This window comes from Polypterus senegalus, chromosome 3 (genome assembly GCF_016835505.1).
Source record: "Polypterus senegalus isolate Bchr_013 chromosome 3, ASM1683550v1, whole genome shotgun sequence".
In the NCBI taxonomy this organism is placed as follows: Eukaryota; Metazoa; Chordata; class Cladistia; order Polypteriformes; family Polypteridae; genus Polypterus; species Polypterus senegalus.
This window is the reverse complement of record NC_053156.1, coordinates 92,327,751-92,345,646: the sequence shown is the minus strand read 5'-3', so window position 1 is coordinate 92,345,646 and position 17,896 is coordinate 92,327,751. Positions and strand designations below refer to the sequence as shown.

The 17,896-nt window shown below is 35.2% G+C and overlaps 1 protein-coding gene across 1 annotated transcript in view; it reads right to left on the bottom strand.

Moving 5' to 3' along the window:
- The window catches only part of mms22l (MMS22-like, DNA repair protein), a 148,406-nt gene that overhangs the window by 8,706 nt on the left and 121,804 nt on the right, over window positions 1-17,896 (bottom strand). Inside the window, exons 20-22 of the mRNA XM_039747602.1 lie at window positions 15,121-15,290; window positions 4,035-4,246; window positions 403-569 (exon numbers count right to left, since the gene is read on the bottom strand). Of these exons, the coding sequence (XP_039603536.1) occupies window positions 403-569; window positions 4,035-4,246; window positions 15,121-15,290 (549 nt within the window). The remainder of the gene's footprint in view (window positions 1-402; window positions 570-4,034; window positions 4,247-15,120; window positions 15,291-17,896) is intronic.

The following is a 17,896-nucleotide window of genomic DNA, read 5'->3' as shown; positions in this document are numbered from 1 at the left end:
ATGTGTTTACACAGATTACCGTAGAAACGGAACAGACATGAAATGCGCGTGTTCCAAACAACGATCTATTATTTCCACTCTAAAACTCCACTTCACTCCCACAAAATCAATCAAGGCATGATCTGGGAGAAGTTTGTGCACGTTCTAAGTCGGTGGGGGGATGGAATAGCCGGCTGCTTTGCAGCCTGATTTTTATCAGCACATTTAGATGACAAAAGACGCTGGTGGAGAGCTGTGAACGATTTTAAGAAGCGATTTAAGGTGAGACGGATTTACCAGTTTTTTCGTAGGCTCTGGTAATTCTAGTATTAAAGTAAGTCAGATATACGGAAGAGAAATACTAGGTAAATCAAATCAATCTATTAACCAATCAATTGCCGGGGAGTATTCAAAATTGCTCACCTTGCAGCTCATTAACAAAAAGAAGGCACTTGAGGACTGCCGGAAGTATTTCAATGATGGTGTTTTGATCAGTTTGTTTTGTTCTTCTTAACAGTTCATGAAGAAATGCTAAAACAGAAGCTAATCGTGGTGGAGGAGCACAGCCTTTGAAGTGCATAAAATTGTCACTAAAAAAAAAAAAAAAGATGATAGAGAAAGTACATATAAAATAAAAACAAAATGCACTGTAGGACAATTCATGTTCACATTATTAAAATATTAATATGGAATAACACATACAGTACAGTATATAAAAAAGAAAAAGGCCTAGCTGTCTGGTTGTGGTTCACATTTTCTTTTTATAGTATTTAAGGATAATACAGAGTAAATTTAAACTACTTTTTTGACTTTAAGTCTGGAGGAAATAGAAGTTGTACTAATGGATGGACATGTGCCAGACCGTAACAGGTTATCATAACGTTTTAACCAAAAAGGCCTGTGCATTAATTCTGCTGAATCAACATATAACTGAAGCTTCATCTGTGACACCAGTCCATCTTAAAAAACTACTGCACTAACTTAAAGCCATTTTTAACATAAAAATAAAATAAAACTAGCAGGGGTATACAGCATCGCTCAGGTTTGGTGTACCAACTAAATTTTGGAATAAAACAGACCATGGTGTTCCCCAATATAAAAGGGGAATCTGTGCAAAATTTGGTGGAGGTAGGCTTAGAGATGTAGACTTGCACACTGGTCAGACACAATCATCATTACTGGCACTGCCCAGGGTGAGGGCACCAACTAAATTTGGAACAAAACATAGCCTATATACCTCCCCTGAGCAAATGTACAAAATTTCAAGGGAAATAGGTTCAATGTTTTGGATTTGCATACAAGACAAGCACATACACACAAACACACATGCAGCTTTAAATTCAAATTAAAGCATTCTCTTACAAAATAAGATGTAAACTAATGCAACAAAATTGATTCCAACAAAATATGCTAGAATTTATCCATCTGAATAATTGCTATCAATCTGCTGCTTCAAAAATCACTATTAGAATTAGTTTTTACATTTTGATTTTCTAAATGATACAGATTACTTGTTATTTTATCTAAACAATTTTTTGCAAACTCACTTGCAAAGGTTGTACTATAAAAAGTGTATATAATTAATAAATTAATGAAATGGCTTTGTCACAGATTTTGTCAAAATAGTCATTATTGGATCACTATTACAGAAATCATATATGGAGATAAATCTAATATATAAAGTAGAGTCGATGTATGTATGTGTATATGTATGTTTGTTTGTCTGCCATACAAATCTGCACCGGGCGTCCGATCGGCACCAAACTAGGGGATGGGGCTCCATTGTGACCAGGAGAAGATCGTAGGGTATGTTTGGTTGGGAAAAATGTTTGTGGTGAACCACAGGGCACCTTTTCACCGACACAACATTAAGCACACGTCCCCGTACTTATCATCAACAAGATGGCCGCACGTTGCAACAGATGTTCACCCCGACGCCATTTAGTGGCAGCTTTGGTCTCTGTGTGTCACTCTTTACCCATGTTTCTTTAAATTGCCAAAAGATGGCGGAAGTGTCCAAGTATGAGAAGACCAACTGCTTTGATCGGGTGAAGGGGAACTGCTGTATGGATGTAAAATGTGAACGACCCAGTGCGCATGACCGGCTGACATACCTGCGTTTCCCCACTTCACACTGCCACACGCACTGATATTGCTGTCTTTCATTCGCCAACTTCTGTAATATGCAAGCACATTTGAAAAGAGACTCGCCTTAAAAAGACAGCATCCTTCCCCCACCATTTTCCCCAAACGCAGTACCGGTTGTATGTCACTTCTCTCTGTAGTTACCATAGCCAACGTCCGTTAGATGGCATCACGGTTCAACACAGACGCTCCCGAGAAACAGAGCATCCCTCCCTGCCATTTTTCCCAGTATGGTTTCAGTGCTACTCTTTCTGTATGTAATACCATGTAACATATTATAATTGCCCTGCTTTTCGCTAATATACCCATGCCACCGAAAAAAAGATGTAGAATTGGGAAGTCCACTTCAGATGCCACAAGAAAGTCTATTTCAAGGACGTCTGAAATGCCACAGAAGACAGAATCCAGAGTGGAGGAACTTACAATAAAATGTGAATCAGAAAACTGTTTGTTCTATTGCTATGTTCTGTGTTCTATGTGTAGTAACTGTGAAAATTAAGGCCATACTGAAAACATTTTAACTCAAAGGCTTGAATTTAGTTTAGTTTGCAGTTGTCTTTCTCATGACAAAGACTTAACTTTCAGTTGTCACATTTCTATGCTTTCTAAAACCTACTTTTGATCATTATGAACTACTACAAAATTAAGGTGGTTTGTTTCAAGCTTTACTGACTTCATTATGTTAAAAAGAATTACACTTGCATCTACATTTAATTAAAAACATGACAGCGAGGATCTTAATATGTAAAAAATACATAACATATAGCTTCAGGTCATAAAAGCACTACACTGACCTCCAGTTAATCTTACAAAAATTTAAACAGAAGCTAGAATGAAGGAAGAAGGGTGAATGGTTTAGCCATTTACCTCCTTGCCCAACAAATCTTAATGTCTGTTTTCCTTGGTATACATTGCAGTCTTAATGTACTATACTTTGTGTAAGATCAGAGAATAAGTAAAGCTAATCTTTGGCTACTGGACACTTAACCAAAATCTAGCATGATCTATACATCAATACTAAAGAAGTATTTAAAGCAGTTTTAGAAATTAAATCAAGGACCAAGACACATTAGTTTAGCATAGCATATTCTTATTACAGCTGCTGAAGCAGTTTTAATTGCTTTTTCATATTACTTGCAAAGTAACTGAAGTATTTATTCCAATTAGTTGTTAGTTTTTTTTTTTCTTTACCAGCTGTCAGTGGTGGTACTATCAGTGGATTATCTAATTACAATAGAATTGAAAGATGTTGCTGGTGTTCCATAAGTTTCAGATATAAATTAAATTATTGTGAAAGGTTGAATCTTTAGTTACAAGGCAGCTAAATAAAAAAATAAATACTGTAAATCCAGGCTAAAAACTGTTGTGTAGCATACTACCATTCATTTAGCACAGAATATCCTTATTGGTAAGAACATTCAAATTTCGTTTTCTTAAAATTGTGACAAATATTGTAAATACCTGGTACCAAGTTTTTTTGTTTTCTCAGGTTCCTTCCTGAGGTTCTGCAATTGCACTTAGTGCTACTACCACTTTAATCTAGTTATTCCGCCTTTTCTTGAAACCAAAGCTTAGAATGGATACATCAGCATCAATTACAGATCCAACATAATACAATAAACATATTTTGCCAATATTATTAACATATTTCTGCTCCACTGAATGCTGTGGAATTGCTAGGACTGATGTGGAAGACTAGTTGGCCATTAGAAGACCACTTTTGCAGAATTTTGATATTCTGTTGTTTGCTTGCAGTTACTTTTCAATTTATTTAATAATAATTAGGCACTTTAACAGCACTATTAACAAATATACAAATGTCCATCTACCTATCCATTTTCCAAATCGAGAAATATACTTGAAAACCTATTGTAAATTAAAAAATTAAAAAAAAAAAAAATCAAACTTACAGTACAACCTGAAGAATTACTTTCTGAAGTACGACATTACTAGGAATGGAGGCAGGTTCACACACTGCTAATAGCACAGGGTGATTTACAATACCAGATGGAGAAGGTGCTGCTGGAAGAAATCTACTTAAATACTGATGAACGATGCTGTGCAGTCGTTGCCGTATATAGTTACCCTGCGACTGTGCGACAGATGAAATAACTGAGAGACCCTATTTAAAAAAAAAAAACATTATAATCCAGAAAACAAATAACAACTACAAAGTAAATTCAGCAATAATTACTTTAATGAATAACAATTTTATATAATACCTATACTAATGCATCATTAATTTCTTTGCACAATACAAGAGCTCTAAAAATCATTTATACTACTATATCATAAACTATCTATGATGTGGTATACTATACACTGTGGTTGTTAATACAAAGTCTTTTTAGTAAATACAATGACATTACTTAAAACACAAACTGTTGTATAAGAGTTGTCCTAATTTATTTTGTCTTTGTATCTAGTTGCAAAAAACAACAAAATTAACAATAAAGAGGAGACCATTTGGGCCATTTAATATTACTCTCAAAGGCCTTACATAATAAGATCGGGTGATGGTTAGAACAAAATAATTACTGTTTAGTTTACAGATTATTCCATCTTTGATTTCCATGCATTCTGTACAAAGTAAATCCAGTATTTACTGGGGTCCTCTTAAACTACCACTTGCTATTTTCACTTCAGGACATATATTTGGGAGATTGATCGTTTGAATACGTAAATAAATAAATAGCCTGTACTTCCATTAAATAAACAAGCAAATTAATCAATCAATCTGCAATATAGATTTGCCCATAAAGGCTGTGTGATAATAAAAATGGAAATCTGGTAATCTGGTAGCTGACATTGTGTGTTTTTTTTTTGGCAATCTGAGGCAGTCTTTGTGGAGTTTTTACAATTCTTATCCCTCTCAGCAATGGAATGTGTCCTTAGTGTGAATATGTCATAATTGACTCAATGTCAAAATATAATAAAATTTTGCCATGGACAATAATCATTGTTCATTGTTGTGGGACTGACATTTTCCTTCCTCTTCTTCACAGAGAGAGGGAGATAGAACTTTATTTGTCTCCAGGGAGAAATTTTGAAGTTAAAGGTATTTAAATTGTCACACAAGTGCACATGGGAGACAGTTTACAGGCTCGAATAAATGTGTTTATCAGCTGGGCCGGGGCTGGCATTGTCCCCTAATGCTTTCTCCTCTTTTCCCTCTACAGACCATCAGAAGAACCCACGTCGTGATAACATCATGTCCGGTTCCGGTCCCAGCTTCCCTGGACCCACCTCTTCCTGCCTACTACATAAATAACTACCATCTTTTTTTTCCGTATTTAGTTCAGTTGGAACTCTCGTCTGTAAATACTGCTTTATTTTTCATCTTCATTCAAATATATGGGGTGAAACCCACAACTGTTTATGCTTTGTCTGTGCACAGAATAAATAAGTACATCCATCCATCCATCATCCAACCCGCTATATCCTAACTACAGGGTCACGGGGGTCTGTTGGAGCCAATCCCAGCTAACACAGGGTGCAAGGCAGGAAACAAACCCCGGGCAGGGCATCAGCGCACTGGAGGGCGCACACACACATCAAGCACACACTAGACACTTTTTAGAATCGCCAATGCACCTAACCTACATGTCTTTGGACTGTGGGAGAAAACTGGAGTACCCGGAGGAAACCCACGCAGACACAGGGAGAACATGCAAACTCCGTGCAGGGAGGACCCAGGAAGCGAACCTGGGTCTCCTAACTGTGAGGCAGCAGTACTACCCACCGCACCACTGAGCAAATAAATACATAAATAGATAAATGATAAATACATTGCAGCATCCAATCTTGAAGTGAACAGAGTTAATTATAAAAATTGCTGTTAATTTTATAAACGAGTATGCTGCAACCAAGTTGTCTATGGTGTTTGGTTACTTTCTGCCAAAATCACCCTTACAATGCACAGCACATTGTACATTTTGGAAATCAGTGTAAAAACTCAAACCATCTTGTAAGTTATCACACATTGTGATTCAGTTGTAGTTACAGCTTTATAAAGATTTTAGAGTTTTCAAATGCTTAAATATGTTGTGCCTTTCATATAAAGAGTTGTTTTGAGATAATAACATGATGTCCCTATTAATTTTTAAAACAAATGCACTCACTTCCTCTTTCAATAATTTAATTTATAATGTAAACCAAACAATAGTGTTCTGACTTCCATTTTATTTTAACTTAGAAAATAAGATTCAAATTAAAATTTCCATGCCTTTTTGTGATTATGCTTTTATTATTATACATTATAAAATGTAGACTTTTTTGTAGTAAAAAGACACTTTATTTCTTCAGTTATTTAATTATTTATCATGTGGCACTTCTCTAAGAGGCCCTGCATGATCGAATCCCCAGTGGGGTGGGGTGGGGGGTAATCATATTTTAATCACAATTACGATTACAACTGCCTCAATATGCTAATCATGGAAAAGCAACAATTACTGTATTCTGCATCAGTACTCCTGCTCTGTCAGTAATCGAGAGTTCCCAGTTACAAACTTCTCAGACAACAAAGGTGTGTTGAAATGAAGCACACATATATTGAAAATGTACTTTTGGGATTCTGATCAAATACGGTATCTTTTAAAATGTGTAAATGTAATTCTCTTTTATTTGCAACAGCTTTCAGAAAAATAGATATTTATTAATTAATGTTGAACCTAGATCACCTGATAATTTTTACAAGTTTAAAAACAAAAATAAAGAGACCTTTCATAATTTAGAAATATTTTGTATTCAAACCAGATTATGTTTAATGCATGAAAGCTAAGCAAGCAGCACCAAGTCCCATTAACTTTAAATCCGAGACACAGATCACTATTGCATGTTTATGCTAACACATGTATACAGTAGGCTGTTGAAAGCAAAATCAGATAACAGTAGTCATAGCCTTTTATACAATAAAAGTACTTGCTCCAATTAAAACTGTACGCAACAATAGATTTAATAAATAATCAACACTCAGGGTAAGACAAGTCTTCCCCTCCTGCAATTATTCTACTGATGTTATGTTGCCTTTATATTACTCAAAATATCATACAAAAATTTTCAAAGGGTTTGAAGCAAGTGGCACTTTATGCAACCATGGCCAGATTGAGTTTGAGTAGAACTATGGAATCGTGTCTGAATATAACAGTTTATTATACTGATGAGAATATATGCTGAAATACAGATCTGGTAGTGCCAGTTGTTTAAATGAGTATGTCCTTCATTATAATAGATTCCTCGAGAATGGAGACGCCACTGCTCAAAGACCAAGTCTGGAAGCAGCCTGTAATAATATGTTAGTATCTAAATACTTCTTCAGCTACATTTCACATTGTTACATTTAATATGTTTACATACATGTACCACAAAACTATCAGGTTGCATTTTCATAAATTTGTTAATTATACATTACTGTATTTTAATATTTTATTAGCTGCTTTGTTTTTGCATACATATGCAACATTAGTTTTCTTAATGCACCAGGACCCCAATTTAACATTTCCATATTTAACATTTTCCAAAATATTTACCTTTTTAAATGGTGAGTGGCGGTGATGGCTGGCTTTTCAAATTTAACATTTATTTTGGAAAAAAGTGGACTCTTTGTGGTATTCTCATATTTTTTAACAAATATTTGAAAATCAGTAATTTACTGTATTAAAAAACAGTAACACAAATTTTATAACAAGCATGCAGTATTTTTATTGCAAAAAGTAAAAAAAGACATTACTAAATACAAAATTTAAAATTTTTCAACCAATCCACCAATATTAACAACTTTTAAAGAGGTTCCCTTGAAAATGCAGGCTTTACTATATTGAATATAGTATGTAAACCTATGCCATCCACTGAACAATTTTATAAGACAAATACTATTTGCATATTTTTAGTTAATACACAGCTATATAACTATTCACCTGCAGAAAATAATTGCTGAAGTGACTTGAACGAAAAGATAAATAATATAGCACAGATAAAAATACAAAATTACGCCCACAAATCTTCAGCAGACAGTACATCAGTGTTGGCTTTCTTTGTTTGCCTGGTTCGTTTATTGTATAAGGGAACTGTACTAACCTTTGCTGTGCTAGCTAAAGAGGAGTTGAACAAAATGTTAACCTCAATCCTCTTCTCATTGTCAATATGTTTTTTTTACCATTCAAGAGACTTGCTTGTGCAGCTTTACTCATATTATTCACATTTTCCCACATAATTTACACTTCTTAAGTCCCGTGTCCGCATCTTTATGGATCCATAGTTTGTAATTTTTGGTTGTTAATCACAGATTACTGAACACACGTTTACCCAGCATTTTTGCATACACGTTACGGGGAAGCTCATGACACAACCGTGTCAAAAGATCTCATAGCATTACTAAATGCTATCCTCTTTTTAAGATTTTGCTAAATTACAAAATTATATAACATAGACCTTTTTTCCTATATATTAAAATAATCCAGGAGTTTCCAAAACTTAATGGTCATTTGATCATTTTTTCAAAGCTTTTCCAGGTCTGCAAAAAGAGATTTAATTTTCCAGAATTGTTCCAGGATTTCCATAACCGTGGAAACCCTGACAATATTATTGAGTCCCATTGTTTTCTTCTTGGTTTTCCTCCATGCAGTATAAACTACAGTATATTTGCTTATTTGACTTGATTTGAACACAAGCTTTTAGAAATGTGTGAGTCCTTGTGTGTGTGAAATAGATAAGGGTTTCCATTTGCTAAAACGATCTTGGATCTTAGAATATAAAGCTCTACTAGTTAAGTGGTGATTAATTCCATTACAGAAGAACATTTAATTATATTTTTCTTTAAACAAACTGATGTTTTTGTTGAAACTAACTACAGTTGAGGCCAACAGTTCACATGCACCTAGGTTAAAGACCTTCAAACTGACTGTTTCACAATCCCACAAATTGCATGTTACAATACAGTGGTGTGAAAAATTATTTGCCCCCTTCCTGATTTCTTATTCTTTTGCATGTTTGTCACACAAAATGTTTCTGATCATCAAACACATTTAACCATTAGTCAAATATAACACAAGTAAACACAAAATGCAGTTTTTAAATGATGGTTTTTATTATTTAGGGAGAAAAAATCCAAACCTACATGGCCCTGTGTGAAAAAGGAATTGCCCCCTTGTTAAAAAATAACCTAACTGTGGTGTATCACACCTGTGTTCAATTTCCATAGCCACCCCCAGGCCTGATTACTGCCACACCTGTTTCAATCAAGAAATCGCTTAAATAGGAGCTGCCCGACACAGAGAAGTAGACCAAAAGCACCTCAAAAGCTAGACATCACGCCAAGATCCAAAGAAATTCAGGAACAAATGAGAACAGAAGTAATTGAGATCTATCAGTCTGGTAAAGGTTATAAAGCCATTTCTAAAGCTTTGGGACTCCAGCGAACCACAGTGTGAGCCATTATCCACAAATGGCAAAAACATGGAACAGTGGTGAACCTTCCCAGGAGTGGCCAGCCGACCAAAATTACCCCAAGGGCGCAGAGATGACTCATCCGAGAGGTCACAAAAGACCCCAGGACAACGTCTAAAGAACTGCAGGCCTCACTTGCCTCAATTAAGGTCAGTGTTCACGACTCCACCATAAGAAAGAGGCTGGGCAAAAATGGCCTGCATGGCAGATTTCCAACACGCAAACCACTGTTAAGCAAAAATAAAATTAGGGCTCATCTCAATTTTGCTAAGAAACATCTCAATGATTGCCAAGACTTTTGGGAAAATACCTTGTGAACTGATGAGACAAAAGTTGACCTTTTTGGAAGGCAAATGTCCCGTTACATCTGGCGTAAAAGGAACACAGCATTTCAGAAAAAGAACATCATACCAACAGTAAAATATGGTGGTGATAGTGTGATGGTCTGTGGTTGTTTTGCTGCTTCAGGACCTGGAAGGCTTGCTGTGATAGATGGAACCATGAATTCTACTGTCTACCAAAAATCCTGAAGGAGAATGTCGGCCATCTGTTCGTCAACTCAAGCTGAAGCGATCTTGGGTGCTGCAACAGGACAATGACCCAAAACACACCAGCAAATACACCTCTGAATGGATGAAGAAAAACAAAATGAAGACTTTGGAGTGGCCTAGTCAAAGTCCTGACCTGAATCCAATTGAGATGCTATGGCATGACCTTAAAAGGACGGTTCATGCTAGAAAACCCTCAAATAAAGCTGAATTACAACAATTCTGCAAAGATGAGTGGGCCAAAATTCCTCCAGAGCGCTGTAAAAGACTCATTGCAAGTTATCTCAAACGCTTGATTGCAGTTATTGCTGCTAAGGGTGGCCTAACCAGTTATTAGGTTCAGGGGGCAATTACTTTTTCACACAGGGCCATGTAGGTTTGGATTTTTTTTTCTCCCTAAATAATAAAAACCATCAATTAAAAACTGCATTTTGTGTTTACTTGTGTTATATTTGACTAATGGTTAAATGTGTTTGATGATCAGAAACATTTTGTGTGACAAACATGCAAAAGAATAAGAAATCAGGAAGGGGGCAAATAGTTTTTCACACCACTGTATATTCCCTGTGTTAAGTCAATTAGGGTATCTACTTTATTTACATAAATGATAATGTCAAAAAATAGCTATGATACAGATTTATTTCAACCTTTGTGTTAAAGGTGTTCTCTTTGACATACAGTAAGTATGTTTTTTAAAACACAAATTACTACACTTTCTCAAACTTGTTATTTCAAGCTAAAAATACTGGAACAGAAGACAATTTCTAAACACTGAGGATGCTGAGAAAATAATGCATTGATTTCTAGTAGGACTGCCTAGTACAAAGTGTTTTTCATAGACAGCTCAGTGTGACGATGTGGGTTCTGGCTCCACGCTCCCATGGCTGTTTGGGAACCCTTGAACCCAACACCGTCGATAATGAAACCGAGTGAGCCAGTCAATGGAGGCAAATTGAGCATCTGAGCAAGGGGATGGTTGAAAGTACAAAAGTGCTTTTATTAAAAATCAACAAAACAAAAGTTCATAAATAGTGCAGTTCTTCCATGTTCATTAAATAAATAATCCATAAAAAGAACGTGGGGTAAAACCAATAAATAAACACAACAATCCTTTAAAAACGAAGGTTAAAATCTTCTCTTGGAAGCAGTCTTTAAAACAACAAACAAATCCGGTGCTTTTCTGTATGCGTCTCACCTGCTTATCCCGTATGGGCCAAGCAGCAGGCAAGACGCTCTCTACAGCTGCCCTCCTCAAACACACTCAAGACTGGAGACCTCCCGATCCCTGGTTTCGGTTTGGCTCTCATCCCAGCTTCGAGACTTGGACTCCTTGGTCTCCAGGACGCTCACACCAAGGACTGCCACTCCAAGCCTCCCGACTTCCGCTGCCTTTCTGCGGCCTTCTGCGGCTCGTCGCTTTCACCTTGGTCACTCCCGCTACCTGCTCGCTCAGCGGGAGCGACATCTACACAAACACCTGGGTGTCGGCCTAACACCCAGCTTCCTCGCAGCTGCCCACGGCGCCGATCGCGCGCACCACACGCTCCGCGTGTCCGCCTCTCTCCTGCACCGCTTGCTTCCACGCTCCCTGTAACCTCCGTCCTCTCCTTTCCTTTCTCTCTCGGTTTCTTTCTTTTTCTTCCCCTAAAACCGACTCGCGCTTCTTTTTAAAAAAACGAGGGCCACAGCAGCTGCAGCATTAGCCGCGGGACAATCATGAATGTGGGCAGTTCCTCACCTGTGCACTAGGTGAGAAACGCCCACACCCTACGGATCGTCCCACAGCCCACTATGGCCCAACGTCCCCTCACTAAGCCGCGAGCACATTGATTATTTATTTAAAAATGGCCTTTACTCCACGAGCTGTGGACCCATAACACCACACTCAGACTGTTTGAATGCACCTTTTTGCTAAATTCAAAATGCTGTTGCAAGAATCATTACAAGAACTACAAAGTATGACCACTTAACTATGGTTCCAAAATTATTACACTGGTTTTTAGTGAAGCTTTGGGCTGATTTCAAAACTTCTCCTTCTTACATATACAGCTTTAAATGGCCACGGTTATACTATGCTGTGTCATTATAAACAAACAAAAATAAGCATTAGGATTTCAAGATGCTGACCTACTAAAAATTCCGTACATTAAGAAAATAACAGTGAGATTTCACGCTTTTAGCTACAGGGCACTAAAGCTGACAGAGTAATCTGCCTGTTTATATAACAGATGCCCCTTCAGTATGAGCTTTTAAATCAGGCAGAAGACTTACTACTTAGTCTAACATACTCTGATTAGAGCTGCTGATTAGCTGTGCATATTGCTTCTCTGTTTTTTTAGTCATTTGTATAAAACTGTAAGTACTACAATAATTAACCATTATTATACCTCTTCTATTTTCTTTCTCTTCTCAGTATACTACCATGGCCTACTTTCAAACTCTTTAAATGCTCATAGGAAAGGCACCTGATACACCGAAGACACTGGAAGCCTTAGAATTAAAGGATGCAAATATTAAGTTGTTAAATTAGATGACCCAGTAGGCTTATGCCGTAAAATACTCAGCGGGGATGGAGATGATTGGACAGAAAATTGGTGCATGTTTCCAGTACTGTAACTGTGTCTGACTTTGTTCTTTGACATTGACTGTTATAGCTGACCCTGGATTCCCACCCCACCCAGAGGTTAATTTTCTCCACGAATGCTGCTATCTGGAGTTTTTGCTTTCCTATTTTCTATTGCTAACTGGTCATAGCTCAACAATGATTTTACTGGACATACACAGTTGAATTCCATTTATGTTAATCAATTTACAACTGCTTTGTTCTGCTGTATGTTTTAACAAATCTTTATTTTTATGTATGTGCGCTATGCAGGTAGATATCTGTAAAGCTGAATTTTTACTGTGATTATGTAACAGCATTCTGAGCCTGCAGTCACTGAAGAGTGCTACACAAAAATAAACTAAATTAAACTGAACTGAAAATATCTTCCATTATTTTTATTGAAAAACAAACAATATTTGATGGGGCAGACAATTATCTATGTTTCACAAAAATACTGAAAACAAGAAGAGGAAAAATTCAGTTATTGACATCAATGATGAATATACAAGATTGGCCACTGCTAAAGTTTACAAAAGAAACTGGCTATACAAATAGAATTCAATATAGTGATGACAAGAGAAGTTGAGCTACTGTTACCTAAAACATGCCATACGTCTTATTATGAATATGAAGAAAAGGCAATAAAGATACTAACTCATCAAATACATAAGAAAGATGCTTGGAATACTGTTACAAAAATGAACAATTCAACCAAAATCAAAGTTACTGAACATGGAGAGATCAGCAACATATTTAAGAAATATTATTACACTGATATTAGTCATCATGTACCAATAAGCTGTATAAACGGTTAATACTCACAAAAATTTGTAATACTATTAGATTTCTACACAATAGGAAAGCAGGATGACCAGATGCCTACCAAACAGAATTTTATAGATTTAAAATCATTTAAATTAACCCATTAATGTTATGGGACAGGGGAGAAAGCAATGTCTTATTACTTTTCACTCCACTTATTTTATTCTCACACTGCATCTTTTAGGAATGTATGGAAAGTTTTTCTAGGTTCTTCTTTAATTTGTATTGCATTGGAGAAATTCCACATATGTTCCTTAACCTTCAGGCTAATATCTTAACTTGCAAAATGCCTATCCATGGAAAAAATTGACAATGTTTACACTAGCTTGCTTGACTGTAAGTGGAGTCACTTAGACTTTAAAAAAAGAAAAATACAGTAAAGGGAGACATTCAGAGAATACATGCAGAACAGTTACATGATTTCCGGAGTTACATAGTCTTAATAGGGTTTAGATCTAGACTTTGACTTTTTCACTTTATAAGTTTAAATGTATTTTTGTTTAACTACAGTAATGTAGACTTGCATCTGTATCATTTTAAGGCATGGCCCTACTACAATTCAGATTTAGTTTATGATTGGGTGGTTGAGGTTCTACCATAAAATTCTATGTTCCATCCCTTCACTAACTGAACCCACTTAATTTAGGGCCACACAAAAAAAATATAATTCCTTAAATTACCCTTGCCATGATTTCACATTGAATCCCCAAAACAACAACTACTGCCATTATGCTGGAACATTATTAATATGAGATTCTTTCTTCTACATATACATTGAAGCTTATATTAGTCAAAAGATTCCACTTTTCATTCAAATTTGTTTCAGAACACTTATAGTATCACTGAGAGCCAACATTAGCAAATCTGGGGCAAACACTTACAAAAATATAAGTGAGCAATGGAACCAGTTTCTTGACTTTTCTATTTATCCCCAGCTGTCTTTTACCATGCCTTTGTTAATGATTACAAAAAATGAGGCAATAGAGGCCTGCAGGTCCACTAATTTTGTCAAAAGATTCTTCACGGAAATTTCTAAGCCTTTATATTTGAAAGAATTTGAATAATTCTTTGAACATGAGAAAGGAGCTATATAAATAAAATTTATTATTATTATTATTATTATTATTATTATTAATTGATTCAGTGGAATCACAGTTCTTAAAAATCAAACCTTTTCTAGACTGATAAAAATAAACTTTTTATACAGTTTCTTTCTATCCTGGCACACTGAGGCTCTTGATCTTTCTACTGACAGTATTCAAGTTTAAATTGGCCAGGACAGTCCTAATCATGTTCAGTGTAACAGCACAGCTGAATGTTCGTTTTATGCTCTTCTTAATAAGCATGCTGAATTACTTTTAAATAGATTTAAAAAGATTACTAAAAGTGCATTTATTACTTGAAAAAATAAATAAACAACACTATATTCCTTATAATGATGCAAACAATGTAAAAGCAAATTGCAAGATATTTACATTATAGTAAGCTATATTTTATGCAACAAAAAGCAGTATTAAATCAGTGCATCTGTCTCGCATTACTTAAAAACTGTAAAATTAGATAACCCAAGAAGCTCACCTGAAGGCACTGGGGAAGATTTTCTTTTATTGCTGCTAATTTAGCAGTTGGAAGGTCTTTGTCTTTCTGCAAAAGGGCACCTGGTAGCAACAGGCGATCAATAATGGAACACAGCAGCTGTTGTGCTTTGGAAGTGGCTAGTATTGGAGCCCAAGACTTCAATAGACAACCTGAAAATTTTGCACAAAAACTGAATGTTAAAAGAGAAAAAAAAGATTATGTTCATTATTAAAGGTAGGTAATGAAGATACTACAAAGGATTGGTCTCACAAAATTACACACATTCTTCCAAAACAAGAAAGAAAGAAAGAAAGAAAGAAAGAAAGAAAGAAAGAAAGACCCCACTACATGTTTGTAACATTCTTTTTTTAGTTATCGGTGACTGGTGCATTATGCCTATGGGCATAATGATGCCTCACACATTTTTATTTTGACCACTAATTTGTTCAGAAAATATGAATATCAAAGGTACTTACAATTCAATATTATATAGTAGAAGCTCCTTAAATTTTAAGGTGAATGATTAAAATATGATACTTGAACTTGCTAGACATCACAATAAAAAGCACTACAGAATAAATATTGGTATAAAAAACTAGCATAAACATTAACACAAAATGGGCTATTTCCACGTTAACTACAGTAGGTTCTATTTTTCTCCTAATACTGTCATGAAAGTCTGACAGTGAAAGTGTAATGGAATAATTGAGTTCTGAAAACAAAATGATGGATGTTTAGAATAACACATTTTTATTAAAAAATATTTTGCGTAACACAAATAAGAATGAATAATGAAAATCTCTGAAAAATAGTCTTATCTCTCTATTATAATAAAGAAAATCCGGGGAAAAGACGTGACATTTTCAGAGATATACTTTCACATCCCATGAGACTTTGTGGCAAGAGATTTAACCACCGGGGCCGGAAATAAAATACAAAGAGTAGATGACAAAGTAGAACATCGTAAAGAATTAAAAAATATTGGCGCAATACACATGCAGAGCAGGTTAGAGAGAATATAAGTATGAAAATTCGAAAGTCTCAAAAAAATTATAGTAAAGATCGCATTAGCACAAACAAACAGAAATTATTACTCTGTGAAATAACGGAACAGCGAAAAGAGATTGAATATATTGTTCGGATTTAAACTTTAAGTTAGAGAATTGTAGATCGTCTAATTCATGTTGCCATCAGAGAAAAGTAGTGTTTCTTCCCAATGAAGAAGCATATCTGCGAGATTTAAAAGTTTTGTTTTTGGTGAAAGTGAAATCCACATATGCGAGCGGCAGAGACGTGAAGTGGCTGGTGCATAGCACGGGCCAGATATGGGGGCGAAGCCCTGTAGTTTACAAAAAGATCACAAAACAGACATGCTCTTTATAAGCTGAGTTAAACAAATGAAACACTTCTAATTGCCTCATTGCATGACAGTTATAAATGCTTGAATTTGGATTAGAATTGGTGAAGTAAAATTAATAATGAGAATGTAGAATTTCTGACTGAACTGAGAGCAGATGAGTATTATCATTTACGTAATGTACAAATGTATACAATCCTTTACATGAATGTCTCTGTTTATACTTTATTCACACTGAGTTTCAGTATGGTGTCTGCAATCCATTCATTTTCTTAATCATTTTTTTCTGTTTTGATAGACTTCAGTTCCTCAGTAATCAAACAAGACACTTAAGAATAATATTCAAACATAGCCATCATACATTTGTAAAAAATTTACTTAAAGCTCACCCAGAATGTAAATTTACACTAGTCAGTGTGCAGATAGCGCACAGAATTTCATGAATTAAATTCTGGTGTGTCGTTCTATATAGCACTATGAAATATATTTTAATACTAGCTGAGTTTACCTGGCTTGGCTCAGGAAATTTTTAATTGGCCTTAGTTATAGTGCCATTGTTTAATTGGATGCAGTACTACGTAACTAAGTACTTTCCTGTATGCAATATTATTATTTTTTTACCAAGGACTTTCATTATTTATTCACTTGAGCTCTTTACTTTTGAACATATTATATACAACAAAAAACCCCAAGTCTCAATTAGCATCAAAAACTAAAATTAGTACTGCCTCACCATACAATGGGTTTGAATTAATGTATACCAAAAGAAAAAACAAAAGTTGCTAATTGCTTTTACTCTTTTTTAAAAGCATCATTCTTTTCTCTTTTTCTCACATTCTGAAAAACATCATCTCCATCAGCTATAGCAAAAAAATCAAGCTTAATTCTCTTCTGTCGAGGCCTGGTTTCATTTGGCATTTTTTTTCTTTTTTAATTTCGCATTTATTTATTTATAACTTTAAAAAACACTTAATGCTTATTGTTCATTGGTATCATAAACTTAATGATAATATGCATGTGGTCAATACAGTAGTGTTGGCTTTTTCAAAAATGCAAGGCTATGGACTGATAAAAAGAAATGTAATATAATACATTTATCTCAGATTTATTGTCACATGTGAAAATTGAGATTTTGAGATATTTAGTTTTTATATTGCGAGTTGTTTTTACACTTAAATATTGATATATTGAAACGTCCTTTGTTAGTGGACACCTACTGCCCTAGATGTACAATGCTGTCAAATTTCAGCTGTATTTGTTAAAGTGAGTGGGTAATTAAATGAGTGAGTGAGTTAGTCAACTGTCATTATATACGTATATATATGGGTAATACAATAAATAAAAATAATTCATTAATGTAATAAAGAAAAATATAATGCCTATGAAAAGTATTTATTTATTTATTTAGATGCATGGACG